Source organism: Felis catus, chromosome D4 (assembly GCF_018350175.1).
Source record: "Felis catus isolate Fca126 chromosome D4, F.catus_Fca126_mat1.0, whole genome shotgun sequence".
In the NCBI taxonomy this organism is placed as follows: domain Eukaryota; kingdom Metazoa; phylum Chordata; class Mammalia; order Carnivora; family Felidae; genus Felis; species Felis catus.
In genome coordinates, this window is record NC_058380.1 from 58,603,865 (window position 1) to 58,626,012 (window position 22,148).

Sequence of the window (22,148 nt, forward strand, 5' to 3'; positions counted from 1 at the left end):
CGAACTCGTGAACCGTGAGATCATGACCTGAGCTGAAGTCAGACGCTTAACCGACTGAGCCACTCAGGCATCCCTCAATGTGTCCTTGTTTATTTTATTCATTTCTCTACTTCTTTTTGGTTGTTAAATGATCCTTTGAAATATTTTCCTTTGTGGGGCGACTGGGTGGCTCAGTCGGTTGGGCATCTGACTTCGGCTCAGGACATGATCTCTCGGTCCGTGAGTTCGAGCCCCGCGTCAGGCTCTGTGCTGACAGCTCGGAGCCTGGAGCCTGTTTCGAATTCTGTGTCTCCCTCTCTCTCTGACCCTCCCCTGTTCATGCTCTGTCTCTCTATGTCTCAAAAGTAGATAAACGTTTAAAACAATTAAAAAAAGATATATTTTCCATTGTAGTTCTTAACTAGCTGGGCATTCCACTGCACTACTAGTGATGTCATCTGTGACGTCATGAGGGTGGCGGCCACCAACATTGCAGCCTACGGATTGGTCAGTCCCCAGGATCTCTTCAATAGTTCCAGAGAATTCTCTGGCTAAAGATCTGTGCCACATCTATTGGGCAATGTTTACAATCTCATCAAAAGTGATATTTTCACTGTGCTTAATGTGTTTCTGCTTCTTTCTGTTTCTTGGCAGTTTCTTGAGGGCTCTGATGATCAGGGCAGAGGCAGAAGATACCACTTCAATCTGGGTCTGTTCATTCTGAATGGTCAGTTTCACTGTAATCCTCAGACCCTTGCAGTCACTGGTTGCCTTGGTGATGTCATCACCAGTCTTTTTTGGAGATAGACCCAGGGGCCGATTTTTGGAGCCAATGCAGATGTGGTATCAACTTCCCCACTGGTGCACCTCAGGTATATAAATGACTTTGATCTTGTGGGGGTTGAACTTAGGTGGCATGATAGAGGTGGCTGGTGTCTGATAACCCAGAATCGGGATGGCCTCCTCTGAGCCAAAAGCCACAAAGTATTTTATTCCTCATTAATGAATATTTATGCCGTTTCCATTTTTCTTATCACAATCGTTGTACATACACCTAAGGACATAGCTAATTTATAATTTTGATACTTCAGATAGCTTCCCTCAAAGGCTTTTCCAATTTGTATTCTCATCCACTGTGTATGAGATTGTTTGCATTTTTCTGATTATTAGTGATGCTGAACACCTCTTACCATTGTTCATGGCTGTTTGGATTTCTTTTGTGAATTGCCTGCTAGGATTCTTTGCCGTTAGAATGCTGGGTTGATGTTTTTTATTTTCTTACTGACCACTTATTTGGCGTCCCCCTCTGCAGAGGGAGGCTTTCTCCACTTCTAAACGCCCAGCTGCTCCCTCTGCTGCTGTCCCACAACATCGTTCATACTGCACGCAGGCCTTCATTTAGCGGACACTCCATACTAAATCCACTTATTCCACAAGTGTTCTTTGTGAGCCTACCGAGTGCTTGGCCTTGGGCTAGGTGCTGGGTGTAGAGATAGAGGTAGGTCATCATAGTCTCCGCCTCAAAGAGTTTAGTTCTGAAAGGCAGCTTTGGGCATAGAAAAGAACATGGTTTTGGATTCAGACAAGACTTAGGTTTGAATCCCAGCTGTATGATTTACAGTGAGTCACCTGACCTTACCAAGTTGCAATTTCCATACCAGTGAAATGGGCTAACACCTCCCTCACAGAGTCATTTCGAGAATGGGAGAGAGGATAATATATTTGGAGTGACAAGCAAGGTCCTCTTACATAGTAGGCTCTCAGTGAATGAATGATAATAAATACAAAAGCAACTGTTAAGTGAGTGGTCAAAATGATTAGTTAGTTCTCAGGGGTACTAGATATTACTGATAAACTAGAACCAAAGGAAAAAGGCAGCTCCTCTCTCTGCAATGGAAGAGTAAAGACAGTAATATGCGACACTCACCCGGACCCTGCTACAGTACATCCCCCATCTTGTCTGCTCTCTGCAGCAGATTTCTGCTTTGTCCTGGACCCTCGTCCCAATTCAGCTGCTCACTGTTGATGTAGTACTGCCACCGTCTTGGGGGGAAAACAGGTGCTTCCTTCCTCAAATAAGTGGGCTCTCTAGAACATTCTCTGTAAGAGAGACTTCAGGGTATTTTGCATATTGCTACCCATGATTTCAAGAAGTGTGGACTAGAGACTGCAGGAGGTGGAAACAGAACTACTGTGTGTGTGATTTGGGGAAAGACTCAGAGACCCAGATTACAGACACAGCTCTGCCTCTGCTAGGTTGCTAGGTGACTCTTGGCATGTCTCTTCCTTTCTTGGCTTCAGTTTTCCTATTACTGTAACAGGAGACCAGATCTCTGTTTCTAAAAGCCATCTAAATGAGAACTCACCATGTCAAGGCAAAAGTGTGTATATATACACTACTCTCCTCATCTACAAATCTCTGTATCCTTGGGACCCCTGCAGCTCTTTATGCCCGTTTTAATGTCATAGAGCACTACACTGCATTCCACTTATCTGGGGACATGACACGGTTTCCCCACTGATCTGACAGCTGGTGAATCCACATCTAGTTCTTAGTTTGCCTTCATTTCTTTAACACCTTTAATGAGTGCTCGTGATCTGCTAAGTACCATGTTAGCTTGTGAAGATACAAAGATAAAATGTCAAAGCTTCTGCCTTGAGAGAGTCCACAATCCAGCTGGGAGACAACTGTAAGGCAAACACAGTATAATTGACTTGATGGAGATTTGTCCAAATTGTAGGGAAGCCTAAGAGAAGGAATGCCTATTCTGTCTGGCTGACTTGGGCCTTCTTCCTGAAGACCCAGGGCTTGAGTGCAATAGGGTATGGTAGGGGTGTATTTAAAAGACAAAGAGAAGGACTTTACAGGCACTGGGAATGCCTTTTGCAAAGACACAGGTACAGGACAGCATAGTGTCTTCTGGTGACTGCTCCGGATTTAGCATGGTGGTCAACAGGGAGGCAGATGTCAGCTTATGAAGTGCCATCCAGAGGACTACAGGTTTTATGAAATAACCTAAAAGGGGGTATCTAAAGCATTTTGACTAATGGTAAGTAGTAAATCTTTGTTGAATGCTTGAGTAATAGTAGGATTGGGCATGGTCACTCAGTGCATTTCCTAACCTTGCGGCCCCAAGTTGCTTAACCTCTCTGAATGTTTCCTTTTTTGTGAAATGGGAATGAAGAATCAACCTCAAGGGAAGCCTGGCTTGCTCAGTTGGTAGAGTGTGCAAAGCTTGATCTTTGGGTTGTGAGTTTGAGCCCCACATTGGGTGTACCAATTACTTAAAATAAAAATAAAAATCAACCTCAAAAGGTTGTTAAAACTTATTTATAATTTTTTAATTAGATGGTTATTTATTTTGAGAGAGAGAGAGAGAGTGCATGCAAGTAGGAGAGAGGCAGAGAGAGGCAGAGAATCCCAAGCAGGCTCCTTGAAGTCAGTGCAGAGCCCTATACAAGGCTTGATCTCAGGAACTGTGAGATCATGACCTGAGCTGAAATCAAAAGAGGGATGCTTAACTGAGCCACCCAAGCATCCCAAAATGTTGTTAGAATTTAAAACGGTGTACTGGGGATTCTTTGCTATGGATTCTCTCTCTGCTCTTCCCCCACTCGCATGCTCACTCATGCTCTCTCTCTCTCAAAATAAAAAAATCAAAACTTAAAAAAAAAGCTTTTATAATTTAAAAGGGTTTAGGTGCGCCTGGGTGGCTGTCAGTTAAGCCTCCGACTTCAGCTTAGGTCATGATCTTCCGGTTTGTGGGTTCTAGCCCCACCTTGGGCTCTGTGCTGACAGCTGAGCCCAAGCCTGCTTCAGATTCTGCCTCCCTCTCTCTCTGCCCCTCCCCTGCTCGAGCTCTGTCTCTCTTTCTCTCAAAAGTAAACATTAAACATTCTTTTAAAAGGGTTTATACATAATACACTTATAGATTAAGCCTGGCACTTGACAAAAGCTTAACACTTTATTTTTTTAGAGATAACTTCTGTTCTACACCATACACATTACCTAAACAATTTAGTAATCTCTGTGATCCACTTCTAAGCCTTTTCCCTGCTCTGCAAAATGGTTCCTCCAAGTTTACCTTTTCATTGTAACCTGTCCTCCTTCCTAGCATTTACCATGTTAATTTAATTTCTAATTATTTTTCTGATCACATTTTCCCTCAAAAAATGTTGGGAAGAAGTACCAATGTCAAGCTTATCTTTCAGGACTGTTGCCGGGGACCAACCTATACAGTGCTTTGCCATTGTGTAAAGTTGTACAGATGGGTTTATTATTGCTAAGTATTAAAATAAGGTGTGAGAAGAGGAACAGAAGACAGAGGCTTCCAACACAATCTTGTAGCCTCTGAAGGCTTCCAAAGGACGAGTATGAACTTCAATCTTTATCAAGAATGCAGCTCTTCATGAGCGCCTGGCCGGCTCAGTCGTAGAGATGTTGACTCTTGAGTTGAAGACCAACGTTAAGCGTAGAGCTAAAAAAAAAAAAAAAAAAAAAAAAAAGTATGTCTTCAAGACTCACAAAGAGTTAAATCTGTTGCCTCGAATTCTAGGAAAGAGAGAGCCAGAATCATCCCAATACTAAATTCAACTTCAAACTAGAGGTGGAAGGGACCTGCCTAAGATCACCTAGCGCTAAGGCCAGGCTCTTTCAAAGAAGGTTCTCTTCCGTCGAGGTCCCGCTGTACGCTGGGGAACCGGCCTCCAGAACCCGTCCTCCCTATCCTAACCCACTTGGGTCTCAGCTCACCTCCCACGCCACGTGGCACAAAGAGGGTTCCCCGGAGGTCAAGACAGCAGGAGGCGGAGCCCGTCCGGAAACCCGCCCAGGGGCATCATGGGAGATGTAGTTTTCCTCGCCGGCACAGAAAGGGTGCTAGGTCTTCCCTGATTTTGCCTACTAAGTAGCATCCCCTGCGTGCAAGTCTTTAAAGCCAAGTGTTACCCCATGATAGATGTAGCCTAGGTATCTTTGAAAGAAGTCACGAAGGGGAAGGGGCAAAGCAAGGAAGGCAACTCAACAGATTATCAGCAGGGAAATGAAAGGGTTAACAGTTATTACGCATGCGCACAGAGGGTTCGCCGGGTAGGCGGGGACGGAAGACAACTCCCGGGAGCTGTGTTTTCCCCGGAAGTGCCTTCCCTCCTCCCGGGTCCGCGCGGACGCGGTTTCCTTACCTCATTTGTCCTCGCCCCTCCCCATCCCTCTACGCGCTTTGGTTCCTGGTTGGTGCTTCCTGGTCGCAGCCGCGGCAGTGAGTATGTGTGTGACGGACCCCCAGCCGCCCGCGGCCGGGGGACCCCTGCCCGCCCTCCGCCTCTCTCGCAGGGCTGTGGAACTAGCTCGTGTCCCCTCCTCGGCCTCCGCGTCCCCCGTCTGTCCCTACTCGTGGCAGGGTGCAGCTCGTGGCCCCTCAGTCGTGTTCTGCCTCTTGCGGCTCGGCTGACCGGCTGGGGTGTTCGCTTCTCCCTACTCGGCCAGGGGCGAGGTCGTGGTTCAAAAAACGCTGGGCACCCATGGCCTTGGTGGGGGTAGCGTTTCTACCCCATGCCTTTTATCCTCCCCCAGTTCCCGTTTTTTTTTGTTTTTTGTTTTTTTTTTAGGGAAGCCGGTCAGTCAGCTAAACGCGGAGGTCCTGCCTCACTGAGGGAGCCCGGCCTGTGGGGGACCGAATAGCCCAACTCCAGTCTCTGCTGTCAGAAGCAACAGCTACAACTGTGGGGTCAGAAAATTTTAGGGGGTTGTGCTACTTGCCCTATGTAAAACAGGGAGATTTGGACTGTGTGCACCAAGATTTGCTATATCCCTCACATCCTGTGAGCCCGCAGTTAACTTCCAACTTTAAAAGCTGCAGGTGCAGTGGGAGAACTGGCTGGGAATCAGCAGGCCTCGGTTCTAGTCGTGGCTCCACCACTGAATCGCTGGTGACTCTAGGAATCTCATGTTAAGGCTGAATTTACCTCCGTTTCACATTACAGGGTCCAGTGAGGAGATCTTTAGGCTCAATGAATAAATAAGCTTCTCAGAGAGCCCGTTTCTGTATACATAAAATGAGAGCGTGCAAGTTAGTGACTGTCCATTCCAAAGCTCTTGACTTTGTGTTTCGAATACTTTTGCTGTAACATACAAAGACTCTGAAATGGGCTGTGTGTATATTTCAGACAGGATTCCCTTTGGGGGACAGTTCAGTATTGTTGTTTTCCAGAATCTGAGGGTAGGGGATGAACTGAGGAAGACCTGGAAGTGAGGATTATAAAGTGGCTACAAGAGTAAGGTGCTGTGTAGTAAAAGGAAGAAGGTTTGAGAGAAAGGTGAAGGAAGTGTTTTGAGATAGGATTAGTTATCATAAAAAGACTATGTATACCAAGAACAGCTAGACTTGTCTGAATAAATTTAGCATAACTTTCTCCCACCAATATCTTGTATTGTCTCCTTTTTTTTTTTTTTTTTTTGTGAGTGTCGTTTCACATATTTGAATTCTCTACCCTAGTCAGATTTGCTTCAGAGTGAAAATTATATTTGAAGAATAGGCAGAGATTTTCATTCTAGACTGAACTTAATAGAGTTTCAAATCTGTCACTGTCAGGATAGCTAGCAGAGTATATAAATATAATAGAGTATGTCAGAAATTTTAAGTTGAAAATCAACTATGTCTATTAATCACTTTCCAGTGAACATTGGACTTCAGGAGTGATCTGTGATTTGAATGTTGAAATGGATACCTATGTCATCAAGAAGAAACATTTAGGCTAAAAGTTCTTTGGAAGGAAATAAGAGCAAAAGGTCTGGAATGGCCAGCTGGTAGACTGTTAGAGCAGAAAAGTATTGGCCTCAAAAATACTATAGTAAAATATACAAGCTTAAAATAAGCCTTAAGTTGTGTAGTTTAAAAATTTTTAGTGAATGAAAACTACTCCCACTTTTGAATGGTGAGAGTCTTTGCAGTGATTCTCTATGCCTGTTTTTTATTTGTCAAACCATTTTAATTTTATGAATAAATTTTATTCTCAAACTGGGTGTTTTAGGTTTTAAGAACCATCTTCTTTGGTCATGGGATTGCTGTACTCTTGAGTACCAACTTGCAAGGTTCTTGGATGGTAAAGTGATAATAAATTCACATGTATGCTTTTCCTTCCAATTAAAATGCCTCTTTCATAGTTTTTATACTCCACTGGGAAGTGAAATGGATGTTTTTGAGATAAACTTAGGTGTTAGAACCAATGCAAATATAGCTTTGAAGGAAGCTTTTTAAAAAAAATTTTTATTTGAAATTATTTTGGAAAAGTGAAAAAAAAGTCTTAGTGAACACTTGGCTAAGAGTCAGGGAAATGTGAATCTGTCCCACCTATGTTCTTAATCAGCTGCATAACCTTGGATAGGCTTCCTTATCTCTTTGGGCTTTAATTTCCTTATGTGTAAGTTGAGGAGGTTGTGTGAGATAATCAGGAAGGTCTCTTTGAGGCTTAAAATTTTGTGGCTCTCATAGGGACCTTATGTTATCTAGTTAAGTATGCTTGAGATCGTATATAATGATTAAAAGCTGAGAAAGTCTTCTAGTTCAAGATGTGTGTGTGTATTTATTTATTTCATATTTTTCCTGTGAGTATATACTTAAAAAAAAATTAAATGCATTTGAATGTGATTAAAGTAGTACATAAACATAAACCAAAATAGCCTCGGGCAAACCTTAACCCTGGCATACATAAGCTACATAAAGAGCAGAGCAAGTTATGCTGAGCACAATTTTCAAGTACAGAAGATACAAAATCCTCTTAAAGGCCATAGGGGCTAAATTGTTAAATTCATTTTTCTACATTTCAAGGAAAGAGATAAACCCCTAGACCCAAGGAAGTCAGTTTTTATTATATTTCTGTAGTTTATTTTTGGCATACGTTCACAGGTGTGCCCGTGGCTCTTTTCTTAATCCCTTTCCTTTGGGATGGTTCCAAGAGTAGTACAAATTTGTAACTCTGTAATTTAGCTCTTTTAATTTTTTCTGTGCTGCACTGGAATTATGTTATTTATGTTTTATCAGTATGGATCCAGTGAGGATTTTGAAGGAAGCATAATTCCTTTGACTTCTTTCAGAATTAATTTACCTATTAAATAAAAAGGAAAGAATTCATCTTTTATTTGAATTGCTCTGAGGCTAACATTTCAATATAAACTGATAAATGCTATGAGCATTATTATTCAGACAGCCACATTTAACTTGTATGACAACAACAGCATAGCAACCTGAAGGACAGTGTAAGAATGGAACAGGTGTATCGTAACTTTTAGAAGAAAAAGGCATTTAAAAGTTGGTTTCTTCCCCCCACCCCCACCTTTATTGAGGTATAATTAACAAATAGCATTGTGTAAGTTTAAGGTGTACGATATCATGATCTGTTGTATGAAATAACTACCACATTGAGATTAATTAACACAGCTATCACCTCACATATTGTCTTCCTTTTTTTTCCACCAGTGAGAACATTTTAAGATCTACTCTTAGCAGATTTCAAGAATACAATACTGTATTGTTAACTCAGAAGTTATCATTTTTACTCCCAGCTTTGTTGAGGTATAACTGAACATATAACATTGTGTAAGGTTAAGGTGTATGACACGGTTTCTTTATTTCTGTGAACAGAGAAACTCCAGTGTAAGGAGTGCATTTTTGGCTTCTGTTCATTTGCTTCTTGGAGTCAGCTGGTTATATTACCAAAACTACCATCAGAACACTGATGTTTGGGTCTGAAAATTGGTAAACTAAAAACAGCTGGTCTTTCTGAATTGCATTTGTATAACTAAAAAGGATGTGGAAAGAGTAAATTTTCATTGTTATTGTTCTTTAGGCTGTCCCTGATTTTTGAAAAAAACCTGAGTTATTTTTCCAGAGCTCTCATTTGGATCAGTATTCCATCAGTACCTCATTGAAACATCTGTGTAGATTTTGGGTTGATATGAGAGTAGTTGGAATAGTTGGAGACAACTGTGAACTTCGTCCCACCATAATTTCCATATTTTAGGCCCATACTAGATTTGTTAGTACTGAAGAGTAAATGCCAGATAATATTATTCTTTTATTTATTTATCCGTTAATTCAACAGACATTTATGCAGGTCCTGCCAAATCCCAGTTACTCTGCTTGGCTTGGGGGATCCAGCGTTTAACAAAGTGCATATAGTTTCTGCTCTCCTGGGCTATGTCGTCTGTTTTTGTGGGAGATTTACATTGAATTAGTAATTAGAACTGTGGTGAGTGTTTTGAAATGTAAAGTGCTATGGAAGCCTATAAAAGGGACACTTAATTTAGTCTGGTGGGTCAAGGGAAGCTTCTCAGAAAAGTGACGTTTAAGCTGAGTGGAAGGTGAATAAGATTTAATATGCCACAGTAGGAAAATAAAGTGCTCCTGTAGCTAGGAGTTTGCCTCAGTTTTAGGTGTCTGTGTTTCACACACATCTTTATTGCTAGTACAAAAGTAAACCATGGCTTATCACGTATTTTTATGTATTCTTTTAGTCAAGGTCATGAGATTAATTTTTTGATTGAAAATAAAAATCTGCACTAAAACAGTAAATATGATTGTTTCCTGTAGTGGATTTTCATTAAAGTTGAAGTGATATTTCTATGTGAGAATGCATATCTGAAAAGATGAGAGGAAGAGCCAGAACCAGGGAAGAGATGAAAAATGGATGGACTAGTGAGAAGGACTTAAAACATTCTTGTGATTTTTAACATTTTAGGGGAAAAAAATGTTTGGTGTCTGAAGCAGTGGATGTCACCCTATTTTTTCTTTCTGTCACACCTGCAAAATAATTGTGTTTCCACTAATAGCTGTAAGTCAGTTTGTTGGTAGTAATTTTCATTTGGGAGGGGTGGGCATTGTTAGAGTAGGTCATAACAGGATTTGGAAATCCTTGAAAAAAAGGTACTCTAAGAGGAAAAGGTATTTTAATATGTCACTGAGAACAGTGATGGCTTTCACAGAAGTTAGCTCTAAGGTGATATTGTTATGCACTAAACAGGCATGATCTGAGCTTTTAAAATACATTCTTTGTATGGTTTTCTCTTTTACAGCATCAAGATTACTGACTTTCCATGATGTTTGGTGGTTATGAGACTATAGAAGCATACGAAGATGACCTTTATCGTGAAGAGTCCTCTAGTGAACTGAGTGTTGATAGTGAGGTGGAATTTCAGCTCTACAGCCAAGTTCATTATGCCCAAGATCTTGATAATGTCATTAAAGAGGAAGAACATGAAGAGAAGAACTCTGGGAATTCTGAATCATCCATTAGTAAACCAAATCAGAAGAACTTAATTATCCTTTCGGATAGTGAGGTCATCCAGCTATCAGATGGGTCAGAGGTCATCACTTTGTCTGATGAAGATAGTATTTACAGATGCAAAAGAAAGAATTTTAGAGTCCAAGCAAAAGAAAAAACCCAAGGTCCTCCTGCATCTTTTCATTCTAATAAGTTGACTGATAAGAAATGCAAGAGGACTATTGAGAAGCCTAAATCTGAAGAGCTATCGGGTACAATCCGAGAGGTCATGATTATAGAGGTCAGTTCAAGTGAAGAGGAAGAGAGCACCATTTCAGAAAGTGATAACGTGGAGAACTGGATGCTGCTGGGATGTGAAGTTGATGATAAAGATGATGATATCCTTCTCAATCTTGTGGGATGTGAAAACTCTGTAAATGAAGGTTAGTATCATGTTGGCCATTTTGAAAAGTAGTACCATCTTTAATAAGGAAGACTGCTTTTCCTAGACAAAAGACCAATAGGGTCTGCTCCATTTAATTCCTCACCTTTCAGTCTTGTTTTTTGGCTTATTTCTCATGAGACTCTTACCAGTGGCTGCTCTAATAGTGGTCTGTCTGAACATCAGAAAGAGTATGTCAGAATATCAAAGACACTCTGCTTCTACTGTAAGCAAATTCATAGCTGCTTCTTCCTGTTTGGCTAGAGCCAGTTCTGGACCTGAAATCTTAGTCCCCCTCTCTCTCTACTTGGTATCACAGGTGAGTACTCCATCCATCTCTGACATTGGTCCTGTGTTCTCATTTGGCCAACTCTGTTGGGACTGCCTCTTCCTAAGTGATTTGCTTACCTAGGCATTAGCCAGGTAGCAAGCATGGGGAATGCTTGATACACAGAGGATATAGAATTAGTACTGAGATTTTAGGAACTCTACAGTCACTAAGATAGACTCTGAAAAGCTGTAAGTCTACAGTAGATTATAGGAGAAATCACATCACCAAAGATTGAAATTTTGGTGTGAGCTTTGTCTTCTCTGTCATATATTGCATCTAATCTTGATGCTTATTCCTTTAAAAAGTCCCTTTAGTTTCTCTCCCTGTATGCCTAATGCTAGACTCTTGCAGTGAGTGATTTCCTAAATGATCTTTTATATCTTCCCTGCACACTGTTGTTAAACTAGGAGTCTTGAAAGCCCTTTTGCTCATGGTACTTTACTTTGCTCCAAAACCTTTAATAGTACCCACTTGTTCTCAGAGGAAGTGATGGCATTGAATGTAGGTCATGCTTTGGAGCCCCAGTACTTGACCTCTTTTTATTTATTTATTTATTTATATTTTTATTTTTAAATTTTTTAAGAGAGAGCACAAGTGGGCGAGAAGGGGCAGAGGGAGAGAGAGAGAGAGAGAGAGAATCTTAAACAGGGTTCTTGCTCAGTGCGGAGCCTGGTGTGGGGCTCAGTCCCACAGCCCTGGGATCATGACCTGAGCCGAAATCAAGAGTCAGACACTCAAGACTGAGCCATCCAGGTTTTTTTTTTTTTTTTTTTTTTTTTTTTTTTTTTTTTTAAGGAGACAAACTGTAGGTTTCCAGGCCATAGGATTTCCTAACTACTTAAATTTGCCCTTGTGGGAAAGCAGCCACAATACCTAAAAAAACAGGATGGCTATTCCAACAAAATCTTATTTATAAAAATAGGTAGTTGGCTCAGTCTATAACAGGCCAGCCCTTAGAAGTTGACAGCAAAAGGAAGAAATAGAGTAGCAGCTAGAACATGGAGTGGGATCAAGTAAAGTTTTATCAGAATAAGATAGATCTGAAAATGTTTTTAGGTAGAAGGGAAAAAACTTTTGAAGGAGAGATTAAACCTGTTTGATGGATTGAGGTAGTGGGGACCAAGGAAGAGATGGGATCAGGTGTGTATGTCTGAATTAGCCTTAAAAGGGAAGAGGCACACCAGTAACTTCTAAAGTATCAAATATAGAAGTAGTGGAAAAAAATACAGATGGATGGCAGATGAGGGGATATATGAGCATGTGTTTGATTTTCTTGAGAAAATGAAAGGAGCATTGGGAGTGGAAGTGGGCAGGGAGTACCTAGGAGCTTTGAGTGCAGAAAGCATGTTTAAGTGCTGTGGGAGATTCTCTTAGGCGGTGGTTCCCAGTATTTTGAAGATGACAACCTTTTTAACTTCACAACGGTTTGTGAAACCCTCCCCCCACATCACTGTAGTTATGTTTATAGTGCTTGTTAGTTGAGAAAATGCGTATTAGCAAAAAGCTGCTGTTTTAGTACTTTCTCACATGACGTTGTATTTTATTAACTCCAGTATCTGCACATTGGAAAAATGTTAATACATATAGGTGTATATTTCTTTATATAATGCATGCCTCTGGGTATCCATTGTGATAGCTAATTGTGCAGCTCCCCGGGAGTCTGAAGCTCATAGTTGGGAAATCATTGTGCTGATAAATCAGTAAGCGAATAAAAGGATTACTTAGAAGTAGTATTCAATTAAAATTGAAACAATATGAACTTGTAGTGAACTCACTTTGAAGGATTTCATAACTTTTTCCAGTAATACTTGGCAGCCTGGAGCAAGATTATGGAAACCAAATGATCCAGGGTTAGGTGTACGATGGGTCAAAAGCATTTAGCCTGTTCTTTCTTCAACCCTGACATTGCACCTGGTTTCATCAAACACTAATGTGTTGATAATGATCAGCCACTTTTCTTGAACTCAGGTTGTCCACCTTGCTGATTTTTCCATTTGGGTATCTTATCGTCATTTCAGACTTAACATACTGAAAAGTTTGATAAATTGAAAGGGTTATTTTTCCACAGAAAGAGGAGCAGGTTAACTGGGAAGTGATTAGCAGTTCTAATTTTGCCCTGAGAACTAAGGTTTTTCAGGACAAAATGAAAGAGGTTAATGAGGGGCAGTGAGAATGGGGGTATAGGGTAGCTATATGGAGTGTGAGCCGTATGGAAGTGAGGATTCTAGAAGAAAGGGAATGATAGATTTAGTCAGGTATGTTTTACAGGAGAGAAGAAACGAAGGAATATAAAGAGATCTCTAGCAAACAATTTTAGTGTTTTCTGTTATTAGCAGATGATAAGAAGCATGGCTGTTACTGCATTTTTGGAGGAGGGGACATTTGTGTTTATTATTAATTGTGGAATTAACATAACAAAATTAACTATTTTAAAGTGTTCAATTTGGTGGCATTTAGTATATTTACAATGTTATGGAACCATCATGTCTGTCTAGTTCCAAAACATTTTTAGAACATTATGGATCTCTTTCTTCCCTCCTCTCCCTGATCCTGGCAACCACTAATCTGCTTTCTGTCTATGGATTTACCTATTCTGGGTATTTCATGTAAATAGAATCGTCTAATTAATATGTGACTTTTGTGTCTGGCTTCTTTTACTTAGCATAATGTTTTAGAGGTTTATACATATTGTAGCATGTATCATACTTCATTCCTTTTCAAGGCTGAATAATATTCCATTGTAGTGTTACACCACATTTTGTTTATCCATTCATCGGTCGATAGACATTTGGGTTGTTTCCACCTTTTGGCTATTATGAATAGTGCTACTGTGAACATTCATGTGTAAGTATCATTTGAATACCTATTTTGGGTATTATTCTAGGCATATACCTCAGAATAGAGTAGCGGAGATTCCTGTTTCACTTTTGAGGAACCACCAGACTGTTTTCCACAGTGGCTGCACCATTATACGCTCCCACCTGCATTGTGTGAGGGTTCCACTTAACTGCATTGCTTTTAACAATGATTTGTGATGTTGTGTATTTCTGTTGTGATGTGCTGGTTTACTCTGTTATTTCTTAGTTTTTTCTCCTAGTATTTTGTTTTTTATACTTTTTACTTATGTTGTCTTATGTCTTTCTAGAATGGCTTTTTTGGTATCACGTTTTTCTTGTATCTTTTCTTCTACTTACAATTTTAAAAGAAACTGATTCTTGTAAGTGTGTATTCTCTTAAAGTTTAGTGTGTTTATGTGTATAAATTTATAACACTTTTTCTGCAACATTAGTAGCATTACTAATGTTTGGTACAAGACCCAAGTAATTCCAAATACTGTACTTCTTGATTCCCTTTGACATTCATTCAGCATATATTCCTCTTATCCATGTTGAAATTTATCCCTTTGCTCCTAGGATGTCTTTTTTGTTCCAACCAAATTGAAACAAATTCTGCAATTCTGCAAATTAACTTGCTTGACTTTTATAAATTCTGACAAATATTCAAATGTATATCTCCTGTTTTATTTCCTTGATCTGCTAATGCCATAATCCTATTTCTTTTCAGTTAATAAACAATATATTCTGCACTGATATTTATCTGAGTGCGTTGTTACTCTCTAATCATTATTATCCTGTTTGTGAATAGATCTGAGTTCAGTTTATATAATAGTCTTTAGAGAGAAGATTTTTTTCATGTTGGTGGAAATTTGTAAAAATTCTGGCATACTTTTGAAATGATGGTTATTAAACAGTAGCAGTAGCTATTTGGTGTGCTGCTCCCCCTTCTCTCCAAACCCCCAAACTATGGCATGTTTAATTTTACTTTTAATGTTTATTTATTTTTGAGAGAGAGCGTGAGCGGGGGGAGGGGCAGAGAGAGAGAGGGAGACACAGAATCTGAAGCAGGCTCCAGGCTCTGAGCTGTCAGCACAGAGCCTGACCTGGGGCTTGAACCCATGAACTGTGAGATCATGACCTGAGCCAAAGTTGGATGCTTAGCCGACTGAGCCACTCAGGTACCCTAAACTAATGGCATATTTAAAATATCACTATGACAGAAGGGATTGCAGGCTCTTGAGGGCAGGTCTTTTCCATACTCAGAAGCCTCCTTACAATATTTAGAGTACTTCTTGGATATATATTAGTTCTGTATATATTAGTTCTGTATAGCTAAATGATCAAATATTTATTGAGCATCTACTCTGTAGAATACATAGAGGGGATTTAAGATGATAAAAGACATAGTTTTAGCTTTAAGTGGCTTAGTGTTTCATTGAAGAGACAAAATTTATGTAATACATGTATTATAAAAAGAAGCTGACACTAAGAAGCTAAGTAATTTATGGAAGTCTCTCCTTAATAGTGGGAGTTAAGTCTCTTAAAATCCTGATGGTAGATTAGTTGAAAACTTAACTACCTTAATAAAAATAGAATTAGTGAATTTGAGGTAGTGAATGAATGAAGGAATATATAAGTACATACATATTTCCCATTTACTATTGTTAAATTTGTAGTAATGAGTGCAGTGCCATTCTTGCTCTATGGAAACTTCAGACTGTCCCCCACTACTTCAGTTTTAGTGAAATGCTTACACATTTGTTTTGCTTTAATACACAATCAGGCAGGGGCACCTGGGTGGCTCAGTCGGTTAAGTGTGTGACTTCGGCTCAGGTCATGATCTTGGCAGCCCCATTTCGGGCTCTGTGCTGACAGCTCAGAGCCTGGAGCTTGCTTTTGATTATGTGTCTCCCTCTCTCTCTGCTCCTTCCCCACTTGTGCTCTCTTTGTCTCTCTCAAAAATAAACATTAATAAAAAATTTAAAAATACACAATCAGGCAGATAATACACAACTAGGAGGCCTTTTTTCCCCTTCCTGTTCTTCCTCTGAATGTTGGATGCGTTTCTGATTTTCTGATTTGAAGTTCTTTTTTTTTTAACTTTTTTTTTAAGATTTTCTTTTCTTTTTATTTTTCCTTCTCTTTTTTTCACTTTTTAAAAATTGTTTAATTTTTAAAATTTAATTTTTTAAAATTTGCATCCAAATTAGTTAGCATATAGTGCAACAATAATTTCAGGAGTAGATTCCTTAAGCCCCTTACCCGTTTAGCCCATCCCCCCTCCCACAGTGCCTCCAGCAACCCTCAGTTTGTTCTCCATATTTATGAGTCTCTTCTGTTTTGTCCCCCTCCCTGTCTTTATATTATTTTTGTTTCTCTTCCCTTATGTTCATCTGTTTTGTCTTTTAAAGTCCTCATATGAGTGAAGTCATATGATCTTTGTCTTTCTCTGACTAAATTTCACTTAGCATAATACCCTCCAGTTCCATCCACATAGTCGCAAATGGCAAGATTTCATTCTTTTTGATTACCGAGTAGTGCTCCATTGTATATACATACCACATCTTCTTTATCTAGTGATAGACATTTGGGCTCTTTCCATACTTTGGCTGTTGTTGATAGTGCTGCTATAAACATGGGGGTGCATGTGTCCCTTCGAAACAGCACACCTGTATCCCTTGGATAAATACCTAGCAGTGCAATTGCTGGGTCGTAGGGTAGTTCTATTTTTAGTTTTTTGAGGAACCCCCATACTGTTTTCCAGAGTGGCTGCACCAGCTTGCATTTCCATTTAAGATTTTATTTTTAAGTAATCTCTGCACCCAACGTGAGGCTTGAACTCACAACTCTGAGATCAAGAGTCATATGGTGTCTCTACTGAGCCAGCCAGGGCCCCTGGTTTGAAGTTCTTGATTAGCTTCCTGAGGTCCCATTGAGGCCTTAGGGATGTAACACTTATGTAACGTGCTCAGCCTAGCCTTCCTCAGTACATGCAGTTTTATGATGAGGGCTTTGCTTATAATAAATTCATGCGAGATCATCGGCTTTCAGTGCTTGTTGTATCTGGCTTCCTGCTCTTTTTACTGAGGGATGTAGGAGTTTATTTCTAAGGTATAGGCTTCATTTCCTTCACTCTTTACTCTTTCCTAAGGATTTGTATAACTGCCTGTTCTATCATTTGTTTTCCTTTTTGAAATTCTCACCCTTTACTTTCTTTCTCTTATTATCTCCAGTACTGTGACTTGCAATTCTCATATATTAGAAAGGTAGAGCTCCTGGTTGAAGAAGAGATGCGCCAAGGGAAATTAGCATGTTTCTTAATTTGTGAAGAGGATCGCAAGTTTGGGAAGGATTATTATGTAAGATAGCCAGATGATGGGGAGAGACAATAAGTGCTATAGGAATTATAGAGGCATAATCAGCCACTTATTTTCCTGCATAGAGAAGGGTTATTAATAGCGCTGGGAGTAATTAGTAACTTTTTGTTTTTTATTATAGAAAATTTGAAGTATATAAAAATAGAATGTTACAATGAACTCAGTGTCTCATAGCCTAACTTATGACTAGTCTTTTCTCAGTTATAACTGCATACTCCTGTATTATTTTGAAGCACATCATCGACCTATCATTTTGTTCATTCATATATATGTATATCTATATTTCTTTTTTTTTTAAGTATTTTTTGAGAGAGAGAGAGAGACAGAGCATGAGCAGGGGAGGGGCAGAGAGAAGGAGACACAGAATCTGAAGCAGGCTCCAGGTTCTGAGCTGTCAGCACAGAGCCCCATGCAGGGCTTGAACCCACAAACCATGAGATCATGACCTGAGCTGAAGTTGGACAGTCAACCGACTGAGCCACCCAGGCGCTCATGTAATATTTTTCAATATGTATTTCTGAAAGGAAAAGTTTCTTAAGAAACATAATCTTATTATCACACCTAAACAAATTACCAGTAATTCTTTTATTATTAAATACCCAGTCAGCATTCAGATTTCCTTGCCTGGCTCTTAATTTTTTTTCTTACAATTTATTTGAATCAGATCCATTTATTATAATTGGTTGATAACTTAAGTGTCCTTTCTAGATTCTGCTTTTATTTCTTTATTCTCTTTTTTTTCCCCTTGTAACTTATTTGTTGTATTGGTTGTCCTCTAGAATTTTCTGTAGTCTGAATTTTATGGTATTGTTTAACATACTCCCCTGTGTCCCTGTGTTTCTTGATTAAATTCAGGTTTCTCTCCCTGTGGTTATGTTATCAACTAGATACATGGATAGGTTCATTTGTTTTATTTTGCTTTGGATATGTTTAATTTTTAGTTTTGCCGTTTATAAATTTAATTTGTTTTATAATTACAAAGATGTTTATAATATCCAGATTTAAGTCAATAAGACAAGGTAAAACATATTCAGAGACGTCTACCTTCTACTTTCTATCCAAGTCCTCACCCTGTTCTTGCCATTCCCCTTATGGGTAATTATTCAGAGAAAATTGATGGTATGTCCTTATATAAAAAAAAATGTAAGCAAATATGTGTATGTCTTTGAAATCTTTCTCCCCCTTCTTAAACATTAGCATACTATTCACAATTTGCTTTACCCTCCCCCTCCCCCCTCCCGTTGGCAATATAGCCTGGAGATCAGTCCATTGTACAGTATATGTAAAGATAGTCCTCATTTCTAGGACTCTGGACTATTTTGGGTTGTCCACTACTCTGCACTACTCTGAGCTGGATACATTAGGCATGTAACATACTTTTTAGAAGTGAATGAATGGTAATTTAAAGTATTTGATGAATGAAATACTTTTGCAGTCTTAAAATGTATTTTAAACACATGTGTAACAATCTAGTTGCACTTTCACAAGCTTGCTTTATATTTATTCCTGGTCTTAATGTTTGTTTTTCATTTAGTAATTTTTAAAGATTAAGCAAAAAATTAGATTCGGATTTTAAAAAGAAATAACTTTTGAAGAATGAAGAATATAGTATTTTTAAGAGTTGAAGAAGCCATTTTAGTTCCTAGTATGTAATTGTTATGTTAGAGAATTTTATGTTAATATAGAGCTCATTCAATATGTACAACTTGACACATCGTTTCTTTAGTTTATCAACATTTGCCACATAGTGGGTATCTAGCAAATCTTAGTTGAATTTATTTATTTATTTTTTAAAACTTTTTAACGTTTATTCAATTTTGAGAAAGAGAGACAGAGCATGAGTAGGGGAGGGACAGAGAGAGAGGGAGACACAGAATCCAAAGCAGGCTGCAGGCTCTAAGCTATCAGCACAGAGCCCGATGTGGGGCTCGAACTCATGAACCGTGAGATCATGACCTGAGCTGAATTCAACCGCTTAACCAACTGAGCCACCAGGGCGCCCCAAACTTAGTTGAATTTAACTGAAGTTCTACCTTTGCATATAGAGTAGTGCTGTTTACATAGTAGTACTACATGAAGTTGAAGTGAAATTACAGCTTGATTAAAGTAAAATCATGGCTTTCAGTGACTTAGTACAGTAAGTGTTTTATATATATATTTATTTTTAAATAAACTCTACCCTCAGCGTGGGGCTCAAACTCACGACCCTGAGATCAAGAGTCTCATGCTCTGTTGACTAAGCCAGCCAGGTGCCCCAATCTTGTAGTTGTTTTTGTTTCAGGTCCCTTTACTCCCCCAAAATATGCACATAAAAGTTTTGGTACCATTTCACAGGATGAAGAACTCATCTAGAGGTAATTGCTGAATCCCTGGCATTTATTAAGCACTCAACCAAGACTTGATAACTAATTAAAATTTGAGTAGAGTGGGTTACCTATTTGAATTTCAGTTTTCTGGATAAGTCATATTTTATTTTATCTGGGTCTGTACAAATGCTGTTTTTTTTTCCCTATCTGGATCATTTTCTACCTTGCCTGGCTGATACCTACTCATCCCTTGGGTGCCAGTTTAAAATTTAATTCTGAATGAGGTGACCTATAGGCCCTCAATTAGTGGTAGTTATTAGATCTGTTATAGCTCCTCAGTTGACTGGCTGTGACTTTGGGTAACTTAATTTCAATATTGGTAAAATAATGATTTTGTTTCATTAAAGTTATAAAGCTAAAGTGAGACAATGAATAGACTAAATTAATGTAATAGGAAAATATTTTGAAAAAATTCTTCTAACTACAAGATCACTGTGGCAAGCATGGGCATATGGCTTCCACTTGGTATTTTGAATTCAAAGTTCTCCACTTTTTGTGGACCCAAGTTGCTTTTGAACATGTCTCTAGTATGGCACTTTCCTTAAATAAATTTTATTTGATTTGGTGACATTTTAGTTAAACTAAATCTGGAATCTTAAAATTTGCCCAGTAGTTATCTAGTGGATACATACAATGTACAAGTTACTGTACCATTTGGGTGTTGAGATTCAAGAATTGCTGTGTAGTCTCTGCCTTGAGAAGCCGTAAAATGCCTGATGATATGGAAAGTTCACTGGAACACCAGAGTTAAATACATTTCTACAGATACAAGAGATGCTCCAGCATAGTAGAAGATCATTTCCAGATTCATGTAACAGATCAAAAACAATTACATGTATAGGCAAAGTATAAGACTGAATTGCAAAGTAGCCTTTTGAGCTGGGTCTTGAAGAATGGATAGGATAGGTTAAATGCAAGGGGGAAGAATAGACGCAGAAAACCCTCATAGAAACTTAAGACTGTATGGTACCCCAGATGCTAAATTAATGGTTTAATATTTGGGTTGGTATGATTAAATATTTTAATAGCATGCCTTTTTAGTAGCTGTCTCAGCCTAAGTGAGAAAGGGTATTTGTGTTTCATATATGTTCTTCGTATGTGTCAGAATGCTTTTGGAAGATTTTTTTTTTTGGTCATTATTTTGTTCCACCTTTTCTGCAAAAAAAATTGGATGTTTTATGCAACTTTATGGCAGGTAGAAAAATTCTCTCAAATGGGCCAGGTGCTATAAGGTTAGTCAAAGGACATGACCAGCTATTTAAAGTATATGTTTTATACAGGGCTGTTCAAGGTAGAGCATTTCTTAAAATAAAACTGGCTCCTCATAGCTTGTGTTCTTTACTATCTTCTAACATAGGGAAGGGACACATTCTGTTCGTTTAGGAACATTCATAAATTAAACTTTACTTTCAATACTCTTCAAATCTTTAAGGTAGTGTCCCTCCCCCCTCTTGCGTTTATCAGATAACAAGTCAGCTTAATTTCAATAAATAGTTCCTTGAGAGACCTTTTAGAGCATAAGGGTGGGTTGCCATTTGACATATTTCTCATCGATGTATAGTTTAATTTCTGCCTTATAATTGAAAAATGGCCACATGCTAGAGTTCAGTGACTGAGGGCGTCAAGGAGCTCCCTCCCTGATGTTTTCAGCTTTTGTAAGCCTGAACTACACAATTCGTAAAGCTGCTTTTGAACTGTGTCTCTAGTTGTAGCATGTCACCTTACACTTAACTATTGTAAGGGCATCTTTTTATTTAATTTCTAATTAGCATAATGACTTGAGCTGTGTTATTCACTGTTCCATGGTGAAGTTGTCATAGGGAGAGAAGAAATAAAAATGTTCAATTTCAACTTTACTTGTGAATGGAGTGAAGTTTGAAAGCCTTTTATGGCTATTGTTCAGCGGACTGAAAATCTCATTAGAAATTCCAGAAATGCTAAGGCAGCTTTGGGTTGGATTTTAATAACATTTTGGAATGTTGATATTGTATGTTGCTAATTTCTGTGATTTCCCTTTTGATCAGCAATTTAGGTATGCATTCTTCCAAAGTCAGTTTATGACTTTGAGTCTAAATTCATTACAGTAGCTTTTCTTTTCAACAGCGATAAGTACCTAGGAAGAGAATTAAAGTTTTACCCTTTTTTTGACATTTCTTTTAGATACTGATTTGATTTTCATATAAGATATACTAAATTTATTGGAAACTGCTTAATAGGAGAATAACATATATATTTATTGAACTAATGACTAAGTTTAGTGGCCATTCAAATATTATTCATTATCCACTGTTTTACATTTTTGGGGGGGATGGAGAAGCATAAAATTAGATGGGCAGGCAACATTTTCGTTCTTATCTGCAGGTCATAGGAACTTGAATCCTGATGTCTGGGTAAAGAGTATTGAAATGTAATTTTCATGTAGCTGTTTGCTATAAAAGTAATGTGTTGCATATAGTGATCACTTGTCTAAGAAGTAAGTGTAATTTATAGACAGTAAATTTTTTTACGGTCAGAAAGTAAACTTGACGTTAACTACATGTGATCAGACTGTAAAACATC

The 22,148-nt window shown here is 38.7% G+C and overlaps 1 protein-coding gene, 1 long non-coding RNA gene and 1 pseudogene across 5 annotated transcripts in view; 1 reads left to right on the top strand and 2 right to left on the bottom strand.

Annotated features, from left to right (window-relative positions):
- Positions 1 to 301: 301 nt before the first annotated feature.
- LOC101089552 lies at positions 302 to 1,142 on the bottom strand (annotated as a pseudogene).
- Positions 1,143 to 4,234: 3,092 nt separating this feature from the next.
- On the bottom strand, positions 4,235 to 4,994 carry LOC123381593. The gene is made up of 2 exons (XR_006588801.1): positions 4,733 to 4,994; positions 4,235 to 4,457 (listed from the first exon to the last, which is right to left on the bottom strand). It is a non-coding gene; the product is annotated as an uncharacterized LOC123381593 (long non-coding RNA).
- Positions 4,995 to 5,087: 93 nt separating this feature from the next.
- The window catches only part of ZCCHC7 (zinc finger CCHC-type containing 7), a 254,447-nt gene continuing 237,386 nt past the window's right edge, over positions 5,088 to 22,148 (top strand). Inside the window, exons 1-4 of one of the 4 annotated variants that reach the window (XM_045043122.1) lie at positions 5,088 to 5,237; positions 5,587 to 5,705; positions 8,454 to 8,549; positions 10,049 to 10,679. In XM_045043122.1, the coding sequence (XP_044899057.1) occupies positions 10,070 to 10,679 (610 nt within the window). In that variant the 5' untranslated portion in view covers positions 5,088 to 5,237; positions 5,587 to 5,705; positions 8,454 to 8,549; positions 10,049 to 10,069. Of the gene's footprint in view, positions 5,242 to 5,586; positions 5,706 to 8,453; positions 8,550 to 10,048; positions 10,680 to 22,148 lie in introns of all 4 variants that reach the window. The other 3 variants (XM_006939290.5, XM_006939289.4, XM_006939291.5) reach the window with 3 other exon arrangements.